We start from the raw sequence: 22347 nt of genomic DNA, 5'->3' as shown, positions 1-22347 counted from the left end.
TCCCTTCAGAGACGTATTTACTGCTTTAGATGATTATATAAACATTTCATACTTCATACAGCATATATACGGTCGTTTCTACAACATAGCTCTCTGATCCTTAATATCAAGTTCAAATATTAAGCATTTCTCAGTGGCAATCCAGAAAGAAACAGAGGTAAGGTTACAGAAAGGACTGAATTTTGGCATAGTTGTGCTCAAGTAGGGTAAAGTAAATGCTGGGAACATGCAAAATGATGGCCACAGGTTTTTTCAAGCACTAATACAAGGGCAATCAATGGAAAGCATAGTTCCACTGCTTGAAGGAGCATAGCCTTGACACTCGGCCTGTGCAAACAGTTTGTCTCCACCCTTTCAAGTGGGAGCTCAGCTGTGTCAAGAACCTTTAAGCAGGGGTGCAAAGAAGAGTACAGGGTGCGTAGTGCATGCTGAGGGAGAAGCTGGTGGAGTAGGTAATGATTCTCTGCACAGAGTGCAGGATTTGCCCCTTTGTGAATAGTTTTTGGAGTCAGAGAGGGCACACTATTAAGTTACCTCCTTTCTGTTTCACATTTTTCATCAAATTCCACCTCAAAGTAAGTTGCCCCAGGACAAAGGAAGACTGAGACCTCATGGCAATTATTTTCATAGTTATGAGGAGATTCCATTGTCCATGTTCGCAGCACCACGGGTTGTTCTTGCTGCCAGCTTTCCATGTCCACCTGCATAATTAAAATACAACAATTTTCACCTTACAGGGTACAAATGCAAAACATTCAGTAGGAGGTTTACAACACTACATTATTTCACATCTGAGTCCATAGTTTAGAGTAGCCATATACACACACACATACCTACCTGTACTGTAAGCACTCGTCCCTCTACTTACATCACTCTAAAGAATGACGCCAAATAAGATTATGAAGCATGTACTAGTATTTTATTAACTCCCCCACCCCTTATCTCTTTCCTGCCTTCAATCCTTCTCCAGCATCCTATGTATTTTACAGGCTCATAATCTCTTCTCCTCCCACTTCCAGGCTCTCATGAAACCTCTTATCTTCCCTTCCTTTTTATCACCTCCAAAACCTATCCTTTCCTATCTATTCAAAACTACCAGAACCCCTATGCAATCTTTGGTTAACTATAAATCCTCTCCTCTCTGCACTTCAGTCACTCGTCTCTTCCAAAATGTTGACACTGAAACAAACAATCTTTCTCTGCTGCCATATCAATTGCATCACTACTCCTCAAAACCTTTCACCAGCTTGTTTTTTAACTAAATCAAGTGCAAGCTCTTCATTTCCACCTTCAGAACAAAAGTATAATTTCACCCTTAAATATATTTTTGGTCTTATTTCCTCTCACTCTCTTCCAACTCCATACCTTGCAATCCACTCTCCCCTTCCCTTTATCTGCTTTTATATACTCACATACCACAATGATTGGTGTGGTATAAGAACCAGAACAGATAGATTTCCCACTCTTGGCTCTGCATTTCACCATGGAGTGCCATATACTTGGGAGTAGGTTCCCAATCTTGTTTCAAACTTTACAGTACCCTTTAAAAACTTCCACTTTCTCCTTTAAACCAATGTATTCCATTCATCTTTCCCAACAGAGATCTGTGTGTTAAATTGCAAGCTCCCAGGATAAGGGTCCTATCTTTTGTTATATGCAATCAACAGTATTAATTCACATGAACTTCTTAATCTGGGAAGTGATTTTATTTTTATCACATAGTGACTGACTTATGTTCTAACTAGTGACCAAAGCATTTTTATTTGATCCACACCACATTTTACGTAAGTAAATGTGATCTTTTGAAATAAGGTGATGATGAACGCATAGTCCCTTTAAGGGTTGTACATTCTGAACAGTTTTCTTATGTAACCTGGTTGCATGCTTGTAGATGTGACTTCTCAGCTATAAAAATGCTCAAAATCATTTCAGAGAGATCCTGAAGGGACAGGAGCTCTTCAGATACACTGATGGTGGGCAAAGGAGAGGCAGAATTCAAAAGGTTACAGAGAATCAGAGGTATAAAGTATCTATCTATCTAAGGCTACCTTATTAAGACTTTCTCCAGGTTCACTACAAAGATTCCTCAGCAGCTGGGTCAGGGTACTGAAACCCTGAAGTAGGGTACAGTGTGGAATGTCTAAAGTGCAGAAATCCAACAAGAAAGTCACCTAAGGAAAAGAAAAAATAAAAACATACCTAAAAGTTAAAGTCTTCATAAATATATCCACACTAAAGGAAAATGGTAAGACATTCCAGTCATTCACCTACCAGCTGACGGGTTGCCATGGCAAAAACAGAGTTACTTAATTTTTCTACTATATGTTTGCCGCTGTATTGGGACAAAAGCGATTCTAAAATTGTTCTGATATTTGTTAGGAACTGGCCCACATCTAAAAAAAGAAAGAGAAAACATATTAGGTAATAGAAAGTTAGCCAAGTTGAGGATTCACTACTGGGAGTCTGTGTTTTTACTGTACACCTCTAGTGGGGTTGATGTTGAGCAAAATAGAGAAAGACAGGTGTTGCACCAAGGAACTTGCATTCTAAAGAGACAAAGCAGTTGCAAGACACAGTTTTTATGCACATATCCACTGCTGGCAATAGGACACACTGTCACTACCACCACCAAAACCACAATTCATAGAGAAACTAGTATTGTAATCAAACTACATCTCCTTGAGCTAAAACGCCTGTTTCAATAACCCTACTGTAAACATCTCATTTCCTGGATCGTTGTTACACTAAGGAATGAAACATGAATTATGAGGAAGGCCAGCAACTTTTAGCTGAACGTTTTAGATATGAATAAAATGACTGAATACATAATTAGTATAAAAATAAAATTATAGAATATAATCTGAGTTTGAATTTAGAAATAGGGCAATGTTACAAAGTACAAATTTAATATCACTCAACCATTCAATTTATGTCCCAAGTAGTTGTTCGAGTAACTTGGAGATGCTGTGCTGAGGCAAAGCATGCTCTGGTGATATGCACCTTAGAAATGCCTAGATTAATAGGTCTTACTGCAGATAAAATGAGTTCAGCTTTTCTTGTGATTACCCAGATCTACCAAAATAACATGTTGTCTCAGCTAGGGGAGATATTACTTTTGAGGGAGATGGAGGGAAGATGCCCTAATAACGGACAACTAAGGAAAAATATCTAAAATGGAACTAAATTTTGTTTCTTCATAGATTCAATAGCCAGTCAACTTTTTGGTCCAAATTAGTTTCTCATGATTCTACAGACTCATCAGACATAACATTAATACAACAACTTTAACCATACTGGTTACTGGAAATTGGTCCAGATGGCTCTGGGCCAATTTCAAAATTTGTTAGGAGCACTATAATTATAAGGATGCTTCAGATACCGTTATGAGTGTCTAGAGATAAAAATGCTAATCAGCTTCTTGAGATGATATTTTAAAGTATTGCCTTATTGTATATACTAGACATGACTCAGCTCTGGAACTTACATTTTTTAAGAATTTCCATGGCAAGACTCTTGGCTGTATCATCATTGCCCTTAAGTTGTAGGTAGCACCATGAAAGGAGGCTTCCCTGTACAGACCAGAATAAGGATGCCAACACTGTGCCACTCTCCTGCTGGGCAACATCCAGCATCTTCATTTCACACTGAAAAGTAATAATACAACAATGATATCCCATGCAGGGCAATAACACATCAATGATATTCCACGCACTGCAGTGTGACAGATTATGTGATACACCATCCACCGCAAAAAAGATGAAAAGCAAAAGACCAGTCACACATGAACTGCCAGTGCTTAAAAAAAAAATTCATAAAGAAGTGATATTTGAAAGCTGTTTTAGTAACTCAGTAAGATGAGCAGCAAACAGGTTTAAGTAGTTACAACTACATTTGGGGCAATCAGTTAAGGCTTTCAGCACATTCTGTAACATAGGCTAATTATTTTCACATGTGAAAAAGTCCTTACTTTCCCAAGCACAGGTCTTTCAGCCTACAATACGTACTATGACTGGTTCCCACACTTCAATCTGGTTTCATTAGCTCAATTCTTTTACAGCTTCAAGGCAGTTACTAAGGAACTCTATGGAAAAAGTCCCTTAGGCAACCTATTCAGTGTGTGCCTTGTTTCTTAATATTAAATGTTGTTACTGCTTAACATAACATTTAAAATTAGTGAGGGCCCAATCCTACCACCATACATCATTAATTTTACTCATGTGAATAGTCTCGTTAACTACAGGTTTCAGACTCTTCATGTGCAACATGCCTTTGAGAGCATCTCACATACTGTAGAAAGGCAGGCAGAAAAGGAAAAGTGAGAATAGACAATCTCAAAGGATAGCTACCTCTCTCGCTGCCACCAGCAGAAGGGTATCCATGACTGACAGCACTTGGCTGATGTCAAAGTCCTCAGAAACTTCCTTATCTGGTAACAATAAAAGTCCACCTGGATCCTGATCACTGCAAAAAATAGAGCTGTTGTGATGATAATCTGCAGAGATCATTTACACAATTTCTGAAGGAAAAAAATCAAATGTTCTACAAATTTATCAGTGTGGACGTATTTTAAAGATACAACAAATATCCAGTAGTTTGAAAAAACTGATCAAGGACAAAACAGTAAACAATGATACTCAAAAGACTCTGGGCAATATATCACAGCCTCAGTAATTATTTTTACCCTTGGGCAATCTTTTGTTATTGTCTTTCGAGACAGTCAATATTAGTAATATGTACAGATTTTTATTCTCTTAAGAAGAAAGTGCATTAACAATTTTGCTGACTTGCATCTCTTTTCAGAAGAATGTGGAATTATTGAAAAGGATCAGCAGGATGAAGATAATCAGAGAAGAAAAGTTATTTTTAATATCAAAGAGCCTCACCTGAAGTACATACACAGGGATCTGAAGGTGAGCTGCACAGATAGCTTATGTTCCTGTTCTGTGATGTTTTTCTAGGAAATGGAAGAGGTTTACGTTTAAAACAAAAAAAATTTTTGTAAGAGCAAAGAACTATAAAGAATGACAGGACCAGGAAATACTTGTTGTGGACTACAGGATTAGTATTGCACAACTCCAAGAGATGTTTGGTCTGCAGTTTCATTATGAAAAATATCCTTTTTCTGAGCTGTATCCTTGGTTTGTAAACGTTTTTTTAAAAAATCAGTCCCCATTGAAATTGGATCTTTAAGTTCTCTGCAACTAAGCAAATCTTGATTTTAAAATGGCATTTAAATCACTTTTCCTTGTATCTCCTAATTGTGTCTTCTCTAAATGCTACTGTGCTTTATTTTATACTATAAATGTAGTATCCCATCACACATAAGAAATCCTACAGACCCATATGCACATGCAAGAGTTAAAAAAAAATACAGGACACGAATTTTACACTTTCAGTATTCCAATAGGTTCTAAATCATGAGGAAAAAGAGGATATAAAATATTTTAACAGTATTCTTTTACGTTCTCACACAGAACACTAGAACATACGTAGTCACTACATCCTGTGCCTCAGGTTTCCTCCTCCATAAAATGGGGGTTATAATATGTACAAGATTTATTTGTAAAGTGAGCAGAGCCTATCACTTAAAGACCACTAATATCGAACTTCACAATGCCACGTTTCCCTCTTTAAACAGTCATTTTTGAGGGTATAAAAGAGCCTTCTTTTGAAGACTGACATTCTAAGACAGACCATCTGAACTGAAACGACTACTTTATGAAAAGGTAAAAGCAAGCTCACCTCATCTGGAATCAAGTGATTGTGAAGAAAAAGAGAGGGATAAACTGATACCTGCTTTCTTTTCTACCTTAGAAAATAATTCTAACAAAGCCAAAAGCAATAATTTCTCATTGCATGGTTTACCATCATGGTGAAGAGCTGGTCCCGTCTGGTCTGTCTATCTGGGAAGAAGATAGCTGCTCCATTGAGCAATGTGTTCTTAACTTCCTGCTTTAGCATAGTCATGGGTGTGAAGTTGCTATCACTCACGTCCACTACTGTTCATAAAAAAGGAAAACAGCGGTCCAATTTCAAATCAATAACCAAGTATATATCTTTAATAACTATAAAATGTTATTTCTTTTCCATGTCACTAGTCTTTCGAAAGCACATAAAATACTCATCACACATACACGTAAGGATTCATCTTCAAAAACATTTAGCTTGCTACAAGCTGGGATATAAATATACATTGAGGGAGCCTGCTGTGCAACAACTGTCCATATGGACTCTGTTAACATGCTCTAACAGTTCCTTAGTGCACTCTGATCTACCCCACTTTGATATGGGAGTAGGATCAAAGGCGCAGTAAGGAACTACTAGAGTGTATGAGATAAAGGATAGATTTCAACCCAGCTTGCTGCAACCTACATGTTACTTAAGGCTTGTCTACACAAACATGTGAGAAAGCCTTCTGAAGTCTAGCAAGAAAGATCTTATGAGAAGACCTCTGATTCAAGTGACTTTATTCACTTCAGGCCCTTCAATGTTATATTTATTTATAAGACCAACTGTCAAACCTGCCGGGGGAAGGGAGGGGAGGGGAGGAGAGAGACACACAACTTCCAAAATGTACCACACTCAGTACAAAGTCATTCGTCTATTCCTTGTTTTTCATCATTTCCTACTATGTATACTAGTTATTGAAATCATTGTACTTAAATATATAAGGCAAAGTACTGGCTCCAAATAAGTCAATGACAATATTCCCATCAACTTCAATGCCATCGGGGCCAAGATTTCACTTGTCCTTTCCCAACCATCTGGATACATTCTAGCACAGTGATGAGTGGTTAGAAATACTCGATATAAACAAATCTAATCCTTCTGCTTATTCCAGTACTGAAGTCAAAGGACCAAATTCTCTACTGGTGCAAGCAGATATAGCTCCACTGAAATAATTTGCCATTGCAACCACTTTCAGGCCACATATCAGGACAGATGCAAAATCACTTCATCAGAGGCTCAAAGAAAGTACAGAAGCAAACTCTCAGCGAAATCCATTGGTAAAAAATAGCAATAAAGCACAACAATCTCAAACAGCTGCTAGCTTGGAACAAGTATTTTCCAAAACCCAAGTTGACACAAGTATAAAACTTTAAAACAAAACAACAACAACAAAGTTAGTAAGCAACAGCATAATATTAACGAACCTTCACACAAATGCCTGTAGAGCTCTACTGCAGCTTCTGTTTGGCCAGAAATTTTGCTTTGAGAAGCTTCCTGAGATTTAATAGTTTTATTGTTTCCAGTAAGCACAGAGAAGCAGCTTTGAAGAAGCTGTAGCAGCACAGTCTGGGCAAAGAGACATTCTTCCCTTGGGCTAAAAGGAAAACAAACAAGAGTAAAATCTTCACTAGAAGAGCTCATTTCCAGCACACACCGCTGTGCTAAAGCAAGCATTGTTGTCTCTGCTCTACGAGAAAGACGCTAAGAGATCCTCTTGAGTAAAGAAAACACAGCCAAGAATTAAAAAAAAAATAAAATAAAATTAAAAAAAAAAAAATCAAACCCCTAATACCTAGACAGGAATCAAACCTGATGCACCGAAACATAAAGGTTACAAGCATCTATGCAACTTTATGGCTAAAAAAACCAGATGACAACAGGGAGAAGGGAAAATATCGGCTACTTCAGGTTAATGGCAGAAAACATCAGCTGAATAAAATGCACTGTATGTAAACATATTTATGGCTAACTTTGTGATGGAGGTGCCCTACTTTTGGTGTAGTTTATTGTAAAAATTCCAGAAAAGTTGCAAGTCAAGGCCTGTGAAGTCCAAGAATGATCTGTACTTTAATCCACTTTCTTTCTGTTGAACCTAAAAGAGGCAAAGAAAATACAAGATTGAAGAATACTTTCTACACAATTCACGTTTACAAAAACACAGTGAAAACTGCAACATATGGAGCATGAAAGAAGTATCAAGCTGCATCTGAAATGCCACTCCAGTCTCAGGACACAACATGGTCAGGCTCCCATTCGGATGAACCAGCAATTGCTTTTCTTTTTGTTGCATCAGACTAACAATTTTCACTTCCTTTTGTATGTCCCAACTTTCTCACAAATCTAACTCACTCAAATAGTAGAGAACAAGTCTGTACACCTGTTCTAATCCTCCTGTATGATTCCAAGAGATGCAGTGAGGCTATTTAAAAGGTAGTGGAACTTTTATATATGTAGCATTAATCCCACTTATCATAGTGTGAGAAATATGGAAACGCAGTTCAGTTCTGGTTTTCTTAAAGAAGACATATTCCTAACTTATTTAAGAGCCCTTTTATAAGGAATCTTAGTATACTAAAAGTCATTTTCCAGACACTTCAAGTTTCATGATTTGCATATTACCACTGAATGTAGTTAGAGCTTGCTCTCTGGCCACTACATTACTTTATAATGCCTCTTTTAGGTTTGTCTTCGGTGTACCACCATTTATTCTTGTAACAAGATCACATGCTTTAAAGAAGCGAACAAAGGTGGCGAGAAACATACCAAGTCCTGTGCAAGTTGTTGGATGAAATGAAGTGTCTTCAGGAGAAGGGTTGTTCCACAAATGCTGTCATCTGTTGCTTTGCATTTCAGACAGTTCGTGCTTCTGTTGGGCTCCCCTACCACAGGCCGAAGATATCCCAGAACATTCAGGCCTTGAACTCCTAGGCGCTCTGCTGTGTCTTGCCTTGTGCACAAGAACTTCACCATTAAATACTGGATAGAGACATAAAAATAGCACAAGCGCTGTTCATAAATTCTGATTTCAAGAGCAAGAGACACACAAACATTTAAGATCCTATGATATTATTCAGGCAAAGCCAGTATCCTGGCCTACCACCCCACTCCCCATTTTTGTAAAACACTAATTCTGAAGGTTCTATATGAGCTACATACTAGGGGGTTCTGTGACTGCCATGTTCACTTGCAAACTCAGGCATTTAATTACCAATCTAACTCATTTTGTAAACTGCATTCCACTTCTTAATCTTATAGTGCCAAGTTTTCCTGCAAGTGGAAAATCATTAGATAATAAAAACCAAGTAGGGGATAAACATTCAATATAAATTAAATATATATACACACGCATTTAACTTGCAATTCTTTCCACATTAGTATAAAGAACCTGAAGCTGAGCCTATCCATTGAAGAATGCATCCCCAGAGTCCAAAGGTATTTTTTAATCCTATAATCACAAAATTTGGGGAACAAATATGTACAGTACATGCATAACAGACAGCTACTGAATAAGGAAATGGCATGTTCTGGATTCCATTATGCAACAGGGACTTTTCACTTTTGTCCCTGAGCAGCCACCTCTCCCCAGGAAGAAGAGATATGGGATCCTGAAACCAAATTAAAATTGAACCTGAAACAGCAACATGCACTGGAAGACAAGTTTTACTTTTAAGTGCTGCATATTAAGATGCCGAGTAGTGCAGTACTCAAGTAGTTCCACTGAAATCCATGGAATTACTCAAGGAACAAGGTGCTAGTTATCATGAATAAGGGTTGCAGAATCTAGTCTTTAATTTTAGAGTGGTGGCCATGTTAGTCTGTATCAGCAAAATAACGAGGAGTCCCTGTGGCACCTTAGAGACTAACAAATGTATTTGGGCATAAGCTAAGGTGCCACAAAGACTCTTCGTTATTTAGTCTTTTCTTTGTAGTAATTAAAAGTCAGCTAATTAGAATATATGAAGAACAGCGATTGTGCAACTTGTTTCATGTTCTAATCATTCGGCTTACAGCGGAACTCATCCTCTTGACACAATCCAGTGAGTGGAAACTTTCTACACTTTTTTGAGACAGTAATGTCCATGCTAAATCTAAATAAACTGTGGCCGTAGCTTCAATGGCTCTCACCAAATGGGGTCACCAAATGAAATTAATAGGCAGCAGGTTTAAAAGAAATAAAAGGAAGTTCTTCTTCACACAGCGCACAGTCAACTTGTGGAACTCCTTACCTGAGGAGGTTGTGAAGGCTAGGACTATAACAGCATTTAAAAGAGAACTGGATAAATTCATGGTGGTTACGTCCATAAATGGCTATTAGCCAGGATGGGTAAGGAATGGTGTCCCTGGCCTCTGTTTGTCAGAGGGTGGGGATGGATGGCAGGAAAGAGATCACTTGATCATTGCCTGTTAGGTTCACTCCCTCTGGGGCACCTGGCATTGGCCACTGTCAGTAGACAGATACAGGGCTAGATGGACCTTTTGTCCAACCCGGTACGGCTGTTCTTATGTTCTTATGACTTTTTAGCTCTAGTCAAGGCCTCTTCTTTGGTAACAAAAACCTGATGATTATTTAACTGGTCTTGAAGATGACCATTTCCTCATTCATACCTCAGTCAGTCTGTTCTAATTATTACTTACTTGGGAAATTCTGCACTGCTGCATTTTGACCTCCACTTCATCCCATTCTTCTTCCACCTCAAACCAGCCAACAGGATCATCCTCTCCCAGTTCATCATATGAACAATCACTTCTGCAGATAAAAGCAGATCAACCAAAGTTATAATAAAAACAAAAACACAAACACACCTTAGGGATTGCCCCACTGCTATGTTACCCAACTATTTTTACCTGTTAGAAAAATTAAAGATTTAGGAAAAAGGTAGCAGAAACATTTCACGTGCACAGACTCCAGCAAATGCATGTCTGCCATAGATTTTTTATTTTTATTTTTGAAGTCAAGTCAACAATTTTACAGCATACTTGTAGAGAAAGGCAACAATACAGCTATTAGGAATCAGCATTCTGTATAGACATAGCTGCTCAAAAGTATCAAACAGATTTTAGTTCAACCTTGGCTGGTCATGATTAAGTTTTAAATGCAGACCTTTAGGTGTTCAGTGGCAAGTGACTTCATCTGCAGCTACAGTAGTAAGCACAAAGAAATGTTAATGACTTCTCCGACCTCATCAACACTCTGACTTTTATAACAGGGTAGAGAAGGTTTGCTGCAACGTTTATTTTTAAAAAATTGTCATTACCATCCTCCCCACCTTTACCTGTTTTTTAAAAATTGCCTGAATTCTTGTAGCTTCCACTTGTCATAACTTTCAAATTTTTTAAAATGTTCCTCTGCATGAAATTTTTCAGAAGAGCTGTTATAAGCAAACACCAACCCACACTGGGCCCCAATAGCACCTTTCCGAACCTGAAAGGAGAACATAATGCTAGAGCAACACAGAGAAAACAAGGATAACAATAAAATGATGTTTCTGCTTGTAAAGAAGAGTTACTCAAATCAAACTAGAGACCAGCAAAATTGATCTGTGATTCTTTAGAATCATATTATTTATTTTCTTTGTTTTAAAGGAACATGACACAGGAAATGTTTCAGAAAGATTAAACATCTCTAAAAGCTTAAGTCTCAAACTCATAGCTAAGTTTCATTTTAGCCACCATCTCATCTGGAGCCAAGCAAGAAAGAAAAAGTCTGCATCTTGATTCAATTTGCTTTTCTGCTGTTTTACACAAAAAGCGGTGGCATTTTTTTTTAAATTGTATCCAAGTATCATTGCACTATAATTTTTGAACAGTTGAGATACTGCCCACTCCTCCATCTCCAACTGATGAGAACTTACAAGCACAAGAGTCTAGTCATCCTCAATTCAGGTGGGCAGTAAAAAGCATGCACACATGCTTTGGGACAGTAAGCTATAGTTTCAACAACAGAAAAGCAAGCTGTAAAAACCTCATCACAGCTTCCTTCCTGCTATGAGATTCTACCAATGTTCAGGACATAAGTTTTTACCTCCACACCAGAGTAATGTTGCTGTTTAAATACATGGCAAGCATTATACTACATGCACAAGAACTAGAAATACCTCATTGGACTGAATAAGATACAGACAGACGCAAGATAAAATAGAAGGAATGCTCTACAGAGTACACGTGTGGCAGCATTCTGTAACCAGAGGAAATTTGTATTTTTCTTTTCGTGCAAGTTTCCTGTGACTCGTGCAAACACAAAACAAAACAAACTGCTGTCACTCAAATTTCTTGCAAATTAATCACAAAGCTGTACATTCAAAGGTGAATAACTATCTAAACTCCACCACCAGGAAAAAAGCATTAATACAAGAATCTGCTTGAACAATGCAAACAAGTTCCTTACCTTTATTCTAATTTGTGTCACCTGGAATGAAGATTCAGTTCCCGAAGAAAGAATGATACTTGCTCTGGTCTTTCCAGTCTCAGTAAGAAAACCTAAAGGAACAATGGAAACAGGATGAGGTTTAAAGGATTGTCACCTTAAAATAAATGGATACAGAATTATAATGAGAGGAGTAAAACAAAACCCAGCGCTCTGTTCTACAGCAAAGATTCAGCCAGTGAATGAGACCTGAGAGTCCAAATGAAATAACAAATTATAATGCTGGCATTAGTAATTCTACTTATAAAAGATGATGCTGTATCAAAAGGCGCACATTCAACACACTGTTGTGTTAGTATATCCTTCCTCAGGACCGAATCTTCACAGTCACAGTCTCTCCTGGGACTGCGCTATCAGTAACAGGAAATAATTCCTACAATTGCAAAGTTTTAGTGAAAAGTCACTCCCACCGAATGTTATTGGGACCACTGAATGACAGTGTTTACTTATCTAAATGACAGCTTTTCCGAAAGCCAGAATAACACTATCAAGACCATTCTACCTCCTCTTAAATGAAAGAAAAACCTCAGAAGAACATGAGCTATAAATCCCTCCTTTTGTTACAATATCCTGAAGTTTAAACGGTGGCATCAAGGGCAAAATGCCAGGGCAATGTTACTTCAGCTAGAGGCTGAAGAAATGGAAGAAATAGAACCTTTCAATGCAAACATCCCAAACTTTGACTGCAAACAACCCCAAGAAAGACAAACTGATTTCCAATGTATATGCCACCTCTACAGTGCACAATTTACATGCCCCCAAGTATGTTGTGTGCTAAGCATCTCAAACAACGTTCCAGAGAAGTGCACATTGGCTCTGCAAGTCAAAGCATTATTTACTGCCTCGTTTACACTGTTATTTCTGATTTTAAGAACATTTTGACTAAGATAGACATCAACAATTAAAGGATTGTTGACTCTTGAAACCAAGTACTCAGCCACCCACGGATTGTCTATATGATTTTCTCTTCCATCCCTCCATCAGTGTTTGGGAAGCCCCTAGTGATTCAGAATAAAATGCTGCTCTGCTATGAAGTTTTTCACACTAGCCTGCTATTCACTTTCAGGCAGTGAACCAAAATAAGCTGACCTAAGATACCTAACTTGTTTTAGGGGAAGGAACAGTTCCTAAGAGAAATTCCCTGTGAATGAGAATTACAATTTAGAAGCACTGTGTCTACCCTAGTTCCTTTTTTAACTGTCAATCAGTGCGAAAATGTACAGATCTGAACCACTACAAGAAACCATAAAGAAAAGGACTATATACACTTACCATCCCCTGTCCATGGCTCAACAAGGAGATTTTCAGGCCCTGATTTATCTTCCTTTCCTTTCACATCACATGCCTGAAGGGTTAGCTGTAGCGGTTTTCCTGAACAAGCAAATCAACATGTTTATCAGAGCTATAAAACAAACAATACAGAGCTTGTTTGTCAATGGCATTCTAAATTCATTACACAGAGAGAAGGTAAAAAAAATTAAGAAAAAATAAATAAATAAATAATCACACCACCACAGGATCTTTTTACCTTATACAAAAGGAAACAAATGCAAAATCCATATTATTGCAACATAATAGTTGAAATTTTAAGTGTACAAAGACAAAAAATTAAGAATTGTTACAGCTGGAGGACTGTCAAAACACACATTTTGAAATAAAGTTTTCACAGCACATGAAATAACACTATCACTTTTATTGTATGAGGAGCCAGAGATACAGATGCTGTGGGAAACAAAAGTGACTTTCCACACTTCTGAACATAATGTTGTAGTAACAATATTTTATACATAAACACGTTTACATTTGTCACAAACCAGAACCAGCAGCAGAGTCTGGTCAAAGTATTTTTCTACATTAGGTTCACAGCTGCATGCCTGCTAAGAATATCCAGTAATTCAGGACTGGAGACAAGTGGTTAAAGTTATACCATTAATCTGAGATGGTCAATTTTAAAAAATTGGATTAAAAATAATTTTTGGTACTATATATCTGTTGCTAAGTCTGTATGCTAATTGCGGTTTGCAATCACATTTTCCTATTTAAAAATGTTTTTCTTTCTATGTTGAGTGAAAATCCAAACAAACAAAAGGGAAACTGACTACACAGAAGGAAATGGTGATACTGATCATACACAAAATACTCTTAAATGAGCCATGTATACAAACTGAAAACTCCAAAAACAAACAAAAAATCCCCAAACAATAAAACCCCCTCACTTTCAATCATATTGACCTTATTTGTAACTACAGAGGTTAAAGCACATCTGACAGAAGTAAAGCTTAAGTTGATACCCCTGGAAAAACATTTTACTGCCTTACGCTAGACCAGGTTCATGTTTAAACCTACAACAAACATCTAGGTAAGTTTATTTACTGAAAACGAAAACAAAAGAATTGTACTTAGGTCTGAGTTACATTACATGATTCAGTATCAGAGAGGTGACCGTGTTAGTCTGAATCTGTAAAAGCAGCAAAGAATCTTGTGGCACCTTATAGACTAACAGACATTTTGGAGCATGAGCTTTCGTGGGTGAATACCCACTTCGTCAGATGCATGTGATTCAGCTATGACAAAAACATTAACAAATTATAAATAAATTTCATTCTACTCTCAGTAAAACTGGACAGAGAAAAAAAATTCAGGAACTTGTAGGAAGATAAAGACTAGTACCACTAGATAAACTTAATAGAGATGCAAACACCTTTATCATCTTACTACTGAGCCAACTGCCTATGCATTTCTTGAGCGCAGGATTACAGACTTCCTTCTCCAAGGTGAAATAACCTTTGGTTCTTGGAAGGATCACAAGGATATCAAATTCGAGTGCTAGCACTGCTCTGATGCAAGTACTGTTTTAGGAGATATACCTTTCTTTTCAGCTTATTCATTAAAATAAAATCCTTTTATGCCCTGATTAAAAGATCAAACAACCAGTTTACACACAGACAATTTGGAAAGCTGTCTATGATGGATCTCTCTTGCATGTGAATGTACACACTTTCGCTCTTTCTCTGTAGCATTTAAAGATGTCCCTGAAATATTTACCATATTTATAAAGCAGGTTTTGTCTAACAGTTGCCATGGAAGAGATGAGTGAAGAAGCCTTGTATCGTGTGTCCAGATGATCAGTGATAGTACAAAGTGAACTTATCACTTTAGCAACACTCCCTCTGGCTAGGGCAAAAGCCAACAATGTAAGTTCAACCTCTGGAGTGGCATAACAACTAGGAGATAAAAAGACCATGCATAAATATACATAAGAAAAGAAACCTGCAATTTCATAATCAAGTACATGAAACAGTATATCAATTATTTCAATTAATACCAGTGACTTATGATGTGGCCTATTTATATAGATATTTAAGCCACCTGTTTGTAACAACTTGATAGCTAGTTGTCCTGTTCCAGTTGCTGAAATCAACACTGGATGAATCATCCACTCTTTTATACAGAATCATTGAAAATGTTTTATCTAGTTAAAAACTAAGAGATAAAAAAGGTTATTTCACTTTATCACAGGAATTCAGTATTTGAGTTTTTGTTATAATGTTCTTTTAAGAGTACATTCTCAGTAGTACACTCTACTTCAGTCTAGAGCCTCCATCTGGCACCCTTATTTCATTCCCTTACATTTGCTCTCTTTATTTCTTCCAAATTTCACTCTACTTTCTGTACACCCACATAGCTAGGAGGACACACAAACGTTCACATCCCAATAACTTGGTTCAGGCAGACCCGATAGCCTGAAGTTTTGTTATACTATGTCTCTAAGTCACTTGTGTGGGAAATGTGCTTATACCTAACACTGGAGGCTTTTTATGTAAATAAATTTAATGTTTGCAATATATTAGGTCCTTTTCTTTATAACTTAAGACCTGGTTGACTAGTACCAGATCACATGTAAACATTTCTAATCATTTATAAAAAAAAAAAAAAAGTAGATTAAACGAAAGGAAGCCAGTGGCAAAACTTCAACTGATTTCAGTGGGAGCAGGACAGGGCCAATCATGTTGGTCTACATACCAAAGTAATTCCTTAAAAAACTATTAATGATGGCAATATACTTCCTTATTACAACAGCAGTAAAGGTTAAAAAAAAATAAAAATTAAAAAAAAAGAAAAGCAGAAGAAAAAAATAGGCTGAAAGATGGTACCTCATGACTGCTTTTGAGACCAGATTTTCACTATTTCTAACACTCACATTTTGAATTAATCTCTTAGAATTTATTCTCAGTAGAAGAAAGGAGAAAAATGTTATTAACTCCTTCAAAGGTCCATAAACAGTTTTCACTGCAGAACTAATGTCACACCAACGTAACATTAAATATACCTCAACTCTATGCCAAAGATGGAGGAATAAGCTTTTTGCTTCTAGGTCAGCTCAATGCTCAAACTGAGGAGCCGAGGAACCATTTTTTCATATTTATCTTTGAGTTTGTCAATGTAGGAACAAACAAGAACAACAAAAGAGGAATATGACAAATGGAATCTATTTTTGCAGTACCCATTTACTCTATATCATTTTCTTACCATGCAAGTATGCTAATGAGATTTACCTGGTTATTCTTATGAGAAAACTATCTACTTCCTCAAAAACATTGGGAGATAAGAAGCTTGAGAAGTCTGTAGAACCCGACGTCAGGGACAGTGGTGGCATGTGTTCCAATGCCTTCCTACAAAAGGAAAAGAGCAAGACATTAGAAGTAAACTCAAGTCAGACAGAACTGAAGAGACAGAAGATTCGAAAAAGGAAGAGCCACTCAATCTTTATGCTTATGTGGCTGGATCTCCGTGTTTAGGGCGATGCTCTCTATTGTGTGGGGTGCATTATTAATGTTCTTCCTGCATTAGAAATGCAAAGCATTTGGCTTCTAGATGGAGAAAGCAGGGCATGGATTTTTTTAAAATTAAAGAGGCTGTGCAAGTATCAGACAAACCTCAACCCTGCAATTGGAAGCATATTGAGCTAGAGCACAACAAAACCCTTTGATGAAAAATCCTATGAACTCCTACCTAAAAAGAACACCAAGTAATTCCATGTTTGACACATATTTTAAAACAAAAAGTAGCAGTCCCTTATTAAGAACTAATGATGTGCACACATTCATTTAAATGCAAAAATAGCTTCTCTTTCAAAACAGCAATACAAAGAAAACCTTTCAAAACTGTAATAAAATCTGTTTATTTGCTTCCATAAGTCAAACTGATATACCAGTGAGGGTATTTTTTCTGCTTACTCACTACTTCCACATAAAAGGAGCACTTTCTGGTCTAGGCCGAAATGAATTCTTATGGCAGAGTTGTAAGACCCTGAAAACTGGAAGTTTAGAAAGGACAGGCTGCCAGAGTCTTAATTATTAATACTATCCTAAAAGCTCTCAATACTTAGGGTTTGTCTACACTATCCAAACTATACTGGCGTAGCTATGTTATCCTAATTAGTAGGGCATAACCCTGTAGTGTAGACTTAATCAGAGAAGGCTATTTTCCTGTTGGTATAAGAACACCACTTCCCTGAATGACAGTAACTACGCTGATGAAAGCATAGCTGTATCTAAACGGGGGGTTAGGTTGGCATAGCTACTTGGGTCAGGGTTGAGGTTTTTCACATCTCTGACCTAAGCTGCTACGTTGACAACTTCTAAATGTAGAATAGGCCTTAGTTTCATGATCATTTTATTTTTTATATAGAATTATTTTCTGACTGTACATTGTCTAGCTCAGGGTTTAGGCTACACAGAAAAGCCGTTTTGTACAAAACGCTTCACAGGGTGTCATTTTATGAATATCTAGAAGGTAATAAAATGCAAGGCTCCAATCCTGGAAAATGTTTTGCACCTGAAGAACTTCTTCAATGGAATTGCTGACATGCATAAAGTTACTCAAACGTATACCAGAGTTTTCAAAGTCTGTGTATAGGATAAACTATGCAAATTAGAGGTAAAGTTTTCAAGGATTTTGTCATGTGATGTAGTGGTGTTTTTAAAACCCACATGGAGACAGAATGCCATAAAACTGTTGTGGTTGTGTTATGATTTTAGTAAGATTTCAAACCCTGAAGTCATAGAGCACATGATAGTTTGGCAGTTATTCAAGGAAACATTACTCTGCCAAACCACCAGTCACCACAAAAGGAATGCCTGCACTGAAATACTGTAAATACCCTAACACAGCCCAGAAATATTCTGCATAATATTAATGGAAATAAACCTTCTTTGGGAGGTAGGAATTTTGAAGAGAAACAAAAATGAAAATCCTTCCTGAAAAATCAAGGTGGGACATGCCACCACACTGACCAGAAGGAACAAGGCAGCTACAGGAGATTTTTGCCTGTCATATACCTGGCAAAATATGTTTAGTTCCTTTTTGCCACTGTATAAAAATCTATTCATCAACATGGGAGAAGTTTAATACTTTACTTTGCTATGTTGCCTCCTTGATATGAGACCAGGGATGGAGGGGCTGCTTACCACTAACTGCAGTATTTCAGGGGGTCTTCTCCACATATTTTCACTCATGGGATCAAGGCATCTACGTAAATACCTTGTTCCCACGTGTGCCAACAAACAGAGGCTCTGGAAGGAGAGTGACAGTCCTAAATAGAAACCTAAACATCTAGACACTTACATATCAAGGCAGATGCTGTCTATCCATGAAAATGGCTTAACTGCAGACTGCTCATTGCATACACCACATGGGACACAGTGCCTTTTTAGTGCCAGAAATATCTGGATATGTTCAAAAAACATTCAAGATTTTTAATGGCTATTGGGATAGTAAAGGCATAAAAATTTAGAAGTCTTCTCTCCCATGAAAGGAGATGCTTTAACAAATTATTAAAATCTTATATAGGTATTGGCTATTTTCAGAGTAATTAATATATCAATATGCACTGGGCATTAGGGAAACAAAGAATATAAGAAAGAAAAAGAATATATTTGTCGAATTAAGCAGACTACATTAACACAGTTAAAAGCTACAAAAATATCTGAATTGATGTGAAGTAACCACTATGTGCTCTTTGAGACTACCATAGAACCTCAGAGTTACAAATACAAAAGTAACAAACTGTCCAGCCAACCACACCCCTCATCTGGAACTGGAAGTATGCAACCAGACAGCAGCAGAGACACACAAAAAAAGCAAATACAGTACATTTAACACATTACTGTACTGTATAAACACATAAAAATAAGTTTAACAAAAGATTTGACAAGGTAAGGAAACTGTTTCTGTGCTTGTTTCACTTAAATGAAGATGGTTAAAAGCAGCGTTTTTTGTCTGCATAGCAAAGCTTCAAAGCTATATCAAGTCAATGTTCAGTTGTAAACTTTTGAAAGAACCACCATAACATTTTGTTCAGAGTTACGAACAACCTCCATCCCCGAAGTGATCCTAATTCTGACTTTTTACTGTACTTTTTGAGCTAATGTGTCAGGGAATAATTATTAGCTTGAGTGGGCTGAAAGGACACTATCAGGAATGACAGTCCAAATATCTCAACTCGTCTATACTACAAATTACAATTCAATGAAGAACATCCCTGGGATTTTAACTGTATTGTTTTACTTTAGGAACTACCCCGTTCCTGAGAAATTACAACTGTGCTGGCTTGAAAGCAGACTTTTACTTGCAAATGCAATTCCCAAAGCTGTGCTGGCATTAATTGCTCGTGCATAGACAAACATTTTGGCATGATAAGGCTCTACATGAGTGGCTATTAAAAAAACAACTAAATTAAATTAAGCTCCATTCATAAAGAAAATGGAATATAGTCAACATTTGTAAATAGTAAACAACGTTGAAAATAGGAAATTAATTCATTCCAGGCTTCTAAGAGAATACTACAAGTCATGGAAAATTAAAGTTAACTATAGAAGTATCTTGCCAATATCCATTCACCCATTTATTGGTAAAACAAGCACATTATACATCAGGGGTTCTCAGGACAAATTATTTGGTAGCCTCAGAGTGCAGCCACCAACTATTGCTAATGGCCACACTCACATTTTTTCCTGAAATACTTGATTAGCTTTAGGAAAAACAAATAAATATGCACATAAATACACCCAAATCCTTTAAATTTATTTATTGCTAACTAGTAAGTCTGTTGTGAAAACTGACAATAAACATACAAGTATCACTTTTCACAGCAGACTAACTCAGCACAGCAAGCCAGGGGACAAATTAAGCCTTAGATAGGGGGTTGGGGAAGGCAGCAGGGGCCAGGGATGGGGGGGAAGAGCGTTGATGGCTTGGGGAGGCAGCGGAGGGCCAGAACCTGAATCCTCATAGCTAGGAGAGGGAGCCCAAAGCCACGCAGCCAGAGCCTGGGGCCCGCCACTGCACAGCCACAGCCCAAGGCTGGAGCCCCAACTCTGAGCCCTACCACCCCGGGAAGGTGGGGAATTCACTGTCTGCCTGAGCCTCTGGTGCTGTCCCCCAGATGTCTCCAGAGGGGCACAGGGCCCATCCCCTGCTGGTGGCCCCAGCAATCACGACGGTGCATTTAGGAGCACCAGGGAGGGCGAGGGGCTGCTTCCCCACCTCCAGATCACAGCCCGCAATGAAGTTTGGTACTTACTGAGTATTTTGTAGGATAGTGTGAACAAATGCTGGATTGGTCTCCATGGAAGCTGTTACCAACGAGGTCAGCAAAGACCAATACCAGATAGCTGAAGCATCACACACTGAGATGCCAAGTTTCTTAACTCTTTGATAGCCAACAGCCCTGAGTCCATGGATTCTAGTATCACATCCATCACTAAGGCAACGCTTGATGTTTATCTGTACATCTGTTGGTAAGATCAAACAAGAAAAAAAATAGATAATTTCTTCCAGCCACTACTAATCAGGATAGACGTAAGAGAATCATTAAGTTCAGAAGAAGAACTTCCTAAAGATCTATCTGCATTACAAAAATGTATAACGAAAGAACCCAGTATGAAAGTGATCATGTGTGCATACACTATTGCACATGTGAGCATACATATGCACAGATGGATTTGGAAAATTTAGGCTTCAGAGGACTCACATGACCAACTATCTGAAATAGCAGCTCCTGTAACACAAAAGTGGGGTCACAGTCTATGTGACAAAATGAAACAAAATATCCCCCAAAAGTGCAAATAATCCATGTATTTTACCAAATATTTTACCAGATAGCTATATCTCAAAGGAAAATTTCTTTGGTAAGGCTCTCTGGCACCTCCATCATATGAGAGTGAAATGCAAATTATTTCAAAACCAGAATACAAGTATTTAAACACGTTTTCTTAGTTCCTTTGCATAGACAATATACTTGCAGAGTTATTTTTGAGAAAGGAAATCCTTCTGTGGGCACATCAGAAAGCTATGAAAAAAATATTTTTTTTTAAATGGAAAAAGCCCCTTTGAACAAAACCATTGTTCACCTAAGATATTAAAGCTTCAGAAATTGTCACTGAGGTCTATTCCAAGAAGGCAGGCACAGATCTACTACACTAAATATAGTTTGTAAACAAAAAGTCTAAAATATTTTTGTTACTTTACAAAAGTCATCTCACTCCTGTACTGACATAGGTGTGAGATATAACCCTTGAATTACACTAATTTATTTTTCAGGTATGTTTTTTAACCAGAAGTGGGATTTTTGCTACATGCTAGCATCTAGCATATTGTGGCACTGCATAAAAAAGTCACTATAAATGCATTATATAAGTAAATATATATTTCAGCAAGTCCTCATATCTTCCAAGTGAGATGCTGGACCTGCATCCAGAATTATTTCAGTGGTTTACCTTAAACAAAAATTAAAACCAGATGCTATGCAGAAAGATTCTGTAAAGTGGGCTAGGAAATACAATCAAAACTCTTTTGGAATCATGGGCTTAGCTAAAAGCCTCTGTATGAACACCACAAATTTCAGCAAGCTACCCAGTCTTTCACTTTCAGGAAAGCAAAAAAGAAAACACCAATTGTGTCTTTATGACTCACACATCTGACTAATGTTAGCGTTTTCCAACAATGTCACGTAGCCAGTGATATTGCTGGGAATGTGAACATCTCGGACCTCCTGGAGATTGCTGGCATTCCTTCCAACTGCCACCGTAACCTGCTGCGGCATATAACTCTGGTCATTAGCTGCCACTGCAATGGACAGATGTCTCAGAACAACATCTGGTTTCATCTTTAAACTGTAAGATGGAGAGAGA

The 22347-nt window shown here is 37.5% G+C and overlaps 1 protein-coding gene across 2 annotated transcripts in view; it reads right to left on the bottom strand.

The window, feature by feature from the left end:
• Window positions 1-22347, bottom strand: part of ZZEF1 (zinc finger ZZ-type and EF-hand domain containing 1) — an 80961-nt gene that overhangs the window by 46007 nt on the left and 12607 nt on the right. For both annotated transcript variants that reach the window (XM_030536344.1, XM_030536345.1), the window contains exons 5-22: window positions 22130-22329; window positions 20739-20949; window positions 16711-16827; window positions 15200-15378; window positions 13427-13525; window positions 12116-12207; window positions 11004-11152; window positions 10366-10477; window positions 8494-8706; window positions 7722-7822; window positions 7155-7324; window positions 5866-5999; window positions 4884-4954; window positions 4347-4461; window positions 3485-3644; window positions 2272-2393; window positions 2049-2171; window positions 535-701 (exon numbers count right to left, since the gene is read on the bottom strand). In XM_030536344.1, coding sequence (XP_030392204.1) covers window positions 535-701; window positions 2049-2171; window positions 2272-2393; window positions 3485-3644; window positions 4347-4461; window positions 4884-4954; window positions 5866-5999; window positions 7155-7324; window positions 7722-7822; window positions 8494-8706; window positions 10366-10477; window positions 11004-11152; window positions 12116-12207; window positions 13427-13525; window positions 15200-15378; window positions 16711-16827; window positions 20739-20949; window positions 22130-22329 — 2535 coding nt within the window. The remainder of the gene's footprint in view (window positions 1-534; window positions 702-2048; window positions 2172-2271; window positions 2394-3484; window positions 3645-4346; window positions 4462-4883; window positions 4955-5865; window positions 6000-7154; window positions 7325-7721; window positions 7823-8493; window positions 8707-10365; window positions 10478-11003; window positions 11153-12115; window positions 12208-13426; window positions 13526-15199; window positions 15379-16710; window positions 16828-20738; window positions 20950-22129; window positions 22330-22347) is intronic.

This window comes from Gopherus evgoodei, chromosome 17, assembly GCF_007399415.2.
Source record: "Gopherus evgoodei ecotype Sinaloan lineage chromosome 17, rGopEvg1_v1.p, whole genome shotgun sequence".
NCBI classification, from domain to species: domain Eukaryota; kingdom Metazoa; phylum Chordata; order Testudines; family Testudinidae; genus Gopherus; species Gopherus evgoodei.
Note: the sequence above shows the minus strand (reverse complement) of the source record. Positions and strands in the feature narration are given on the sequence as shown.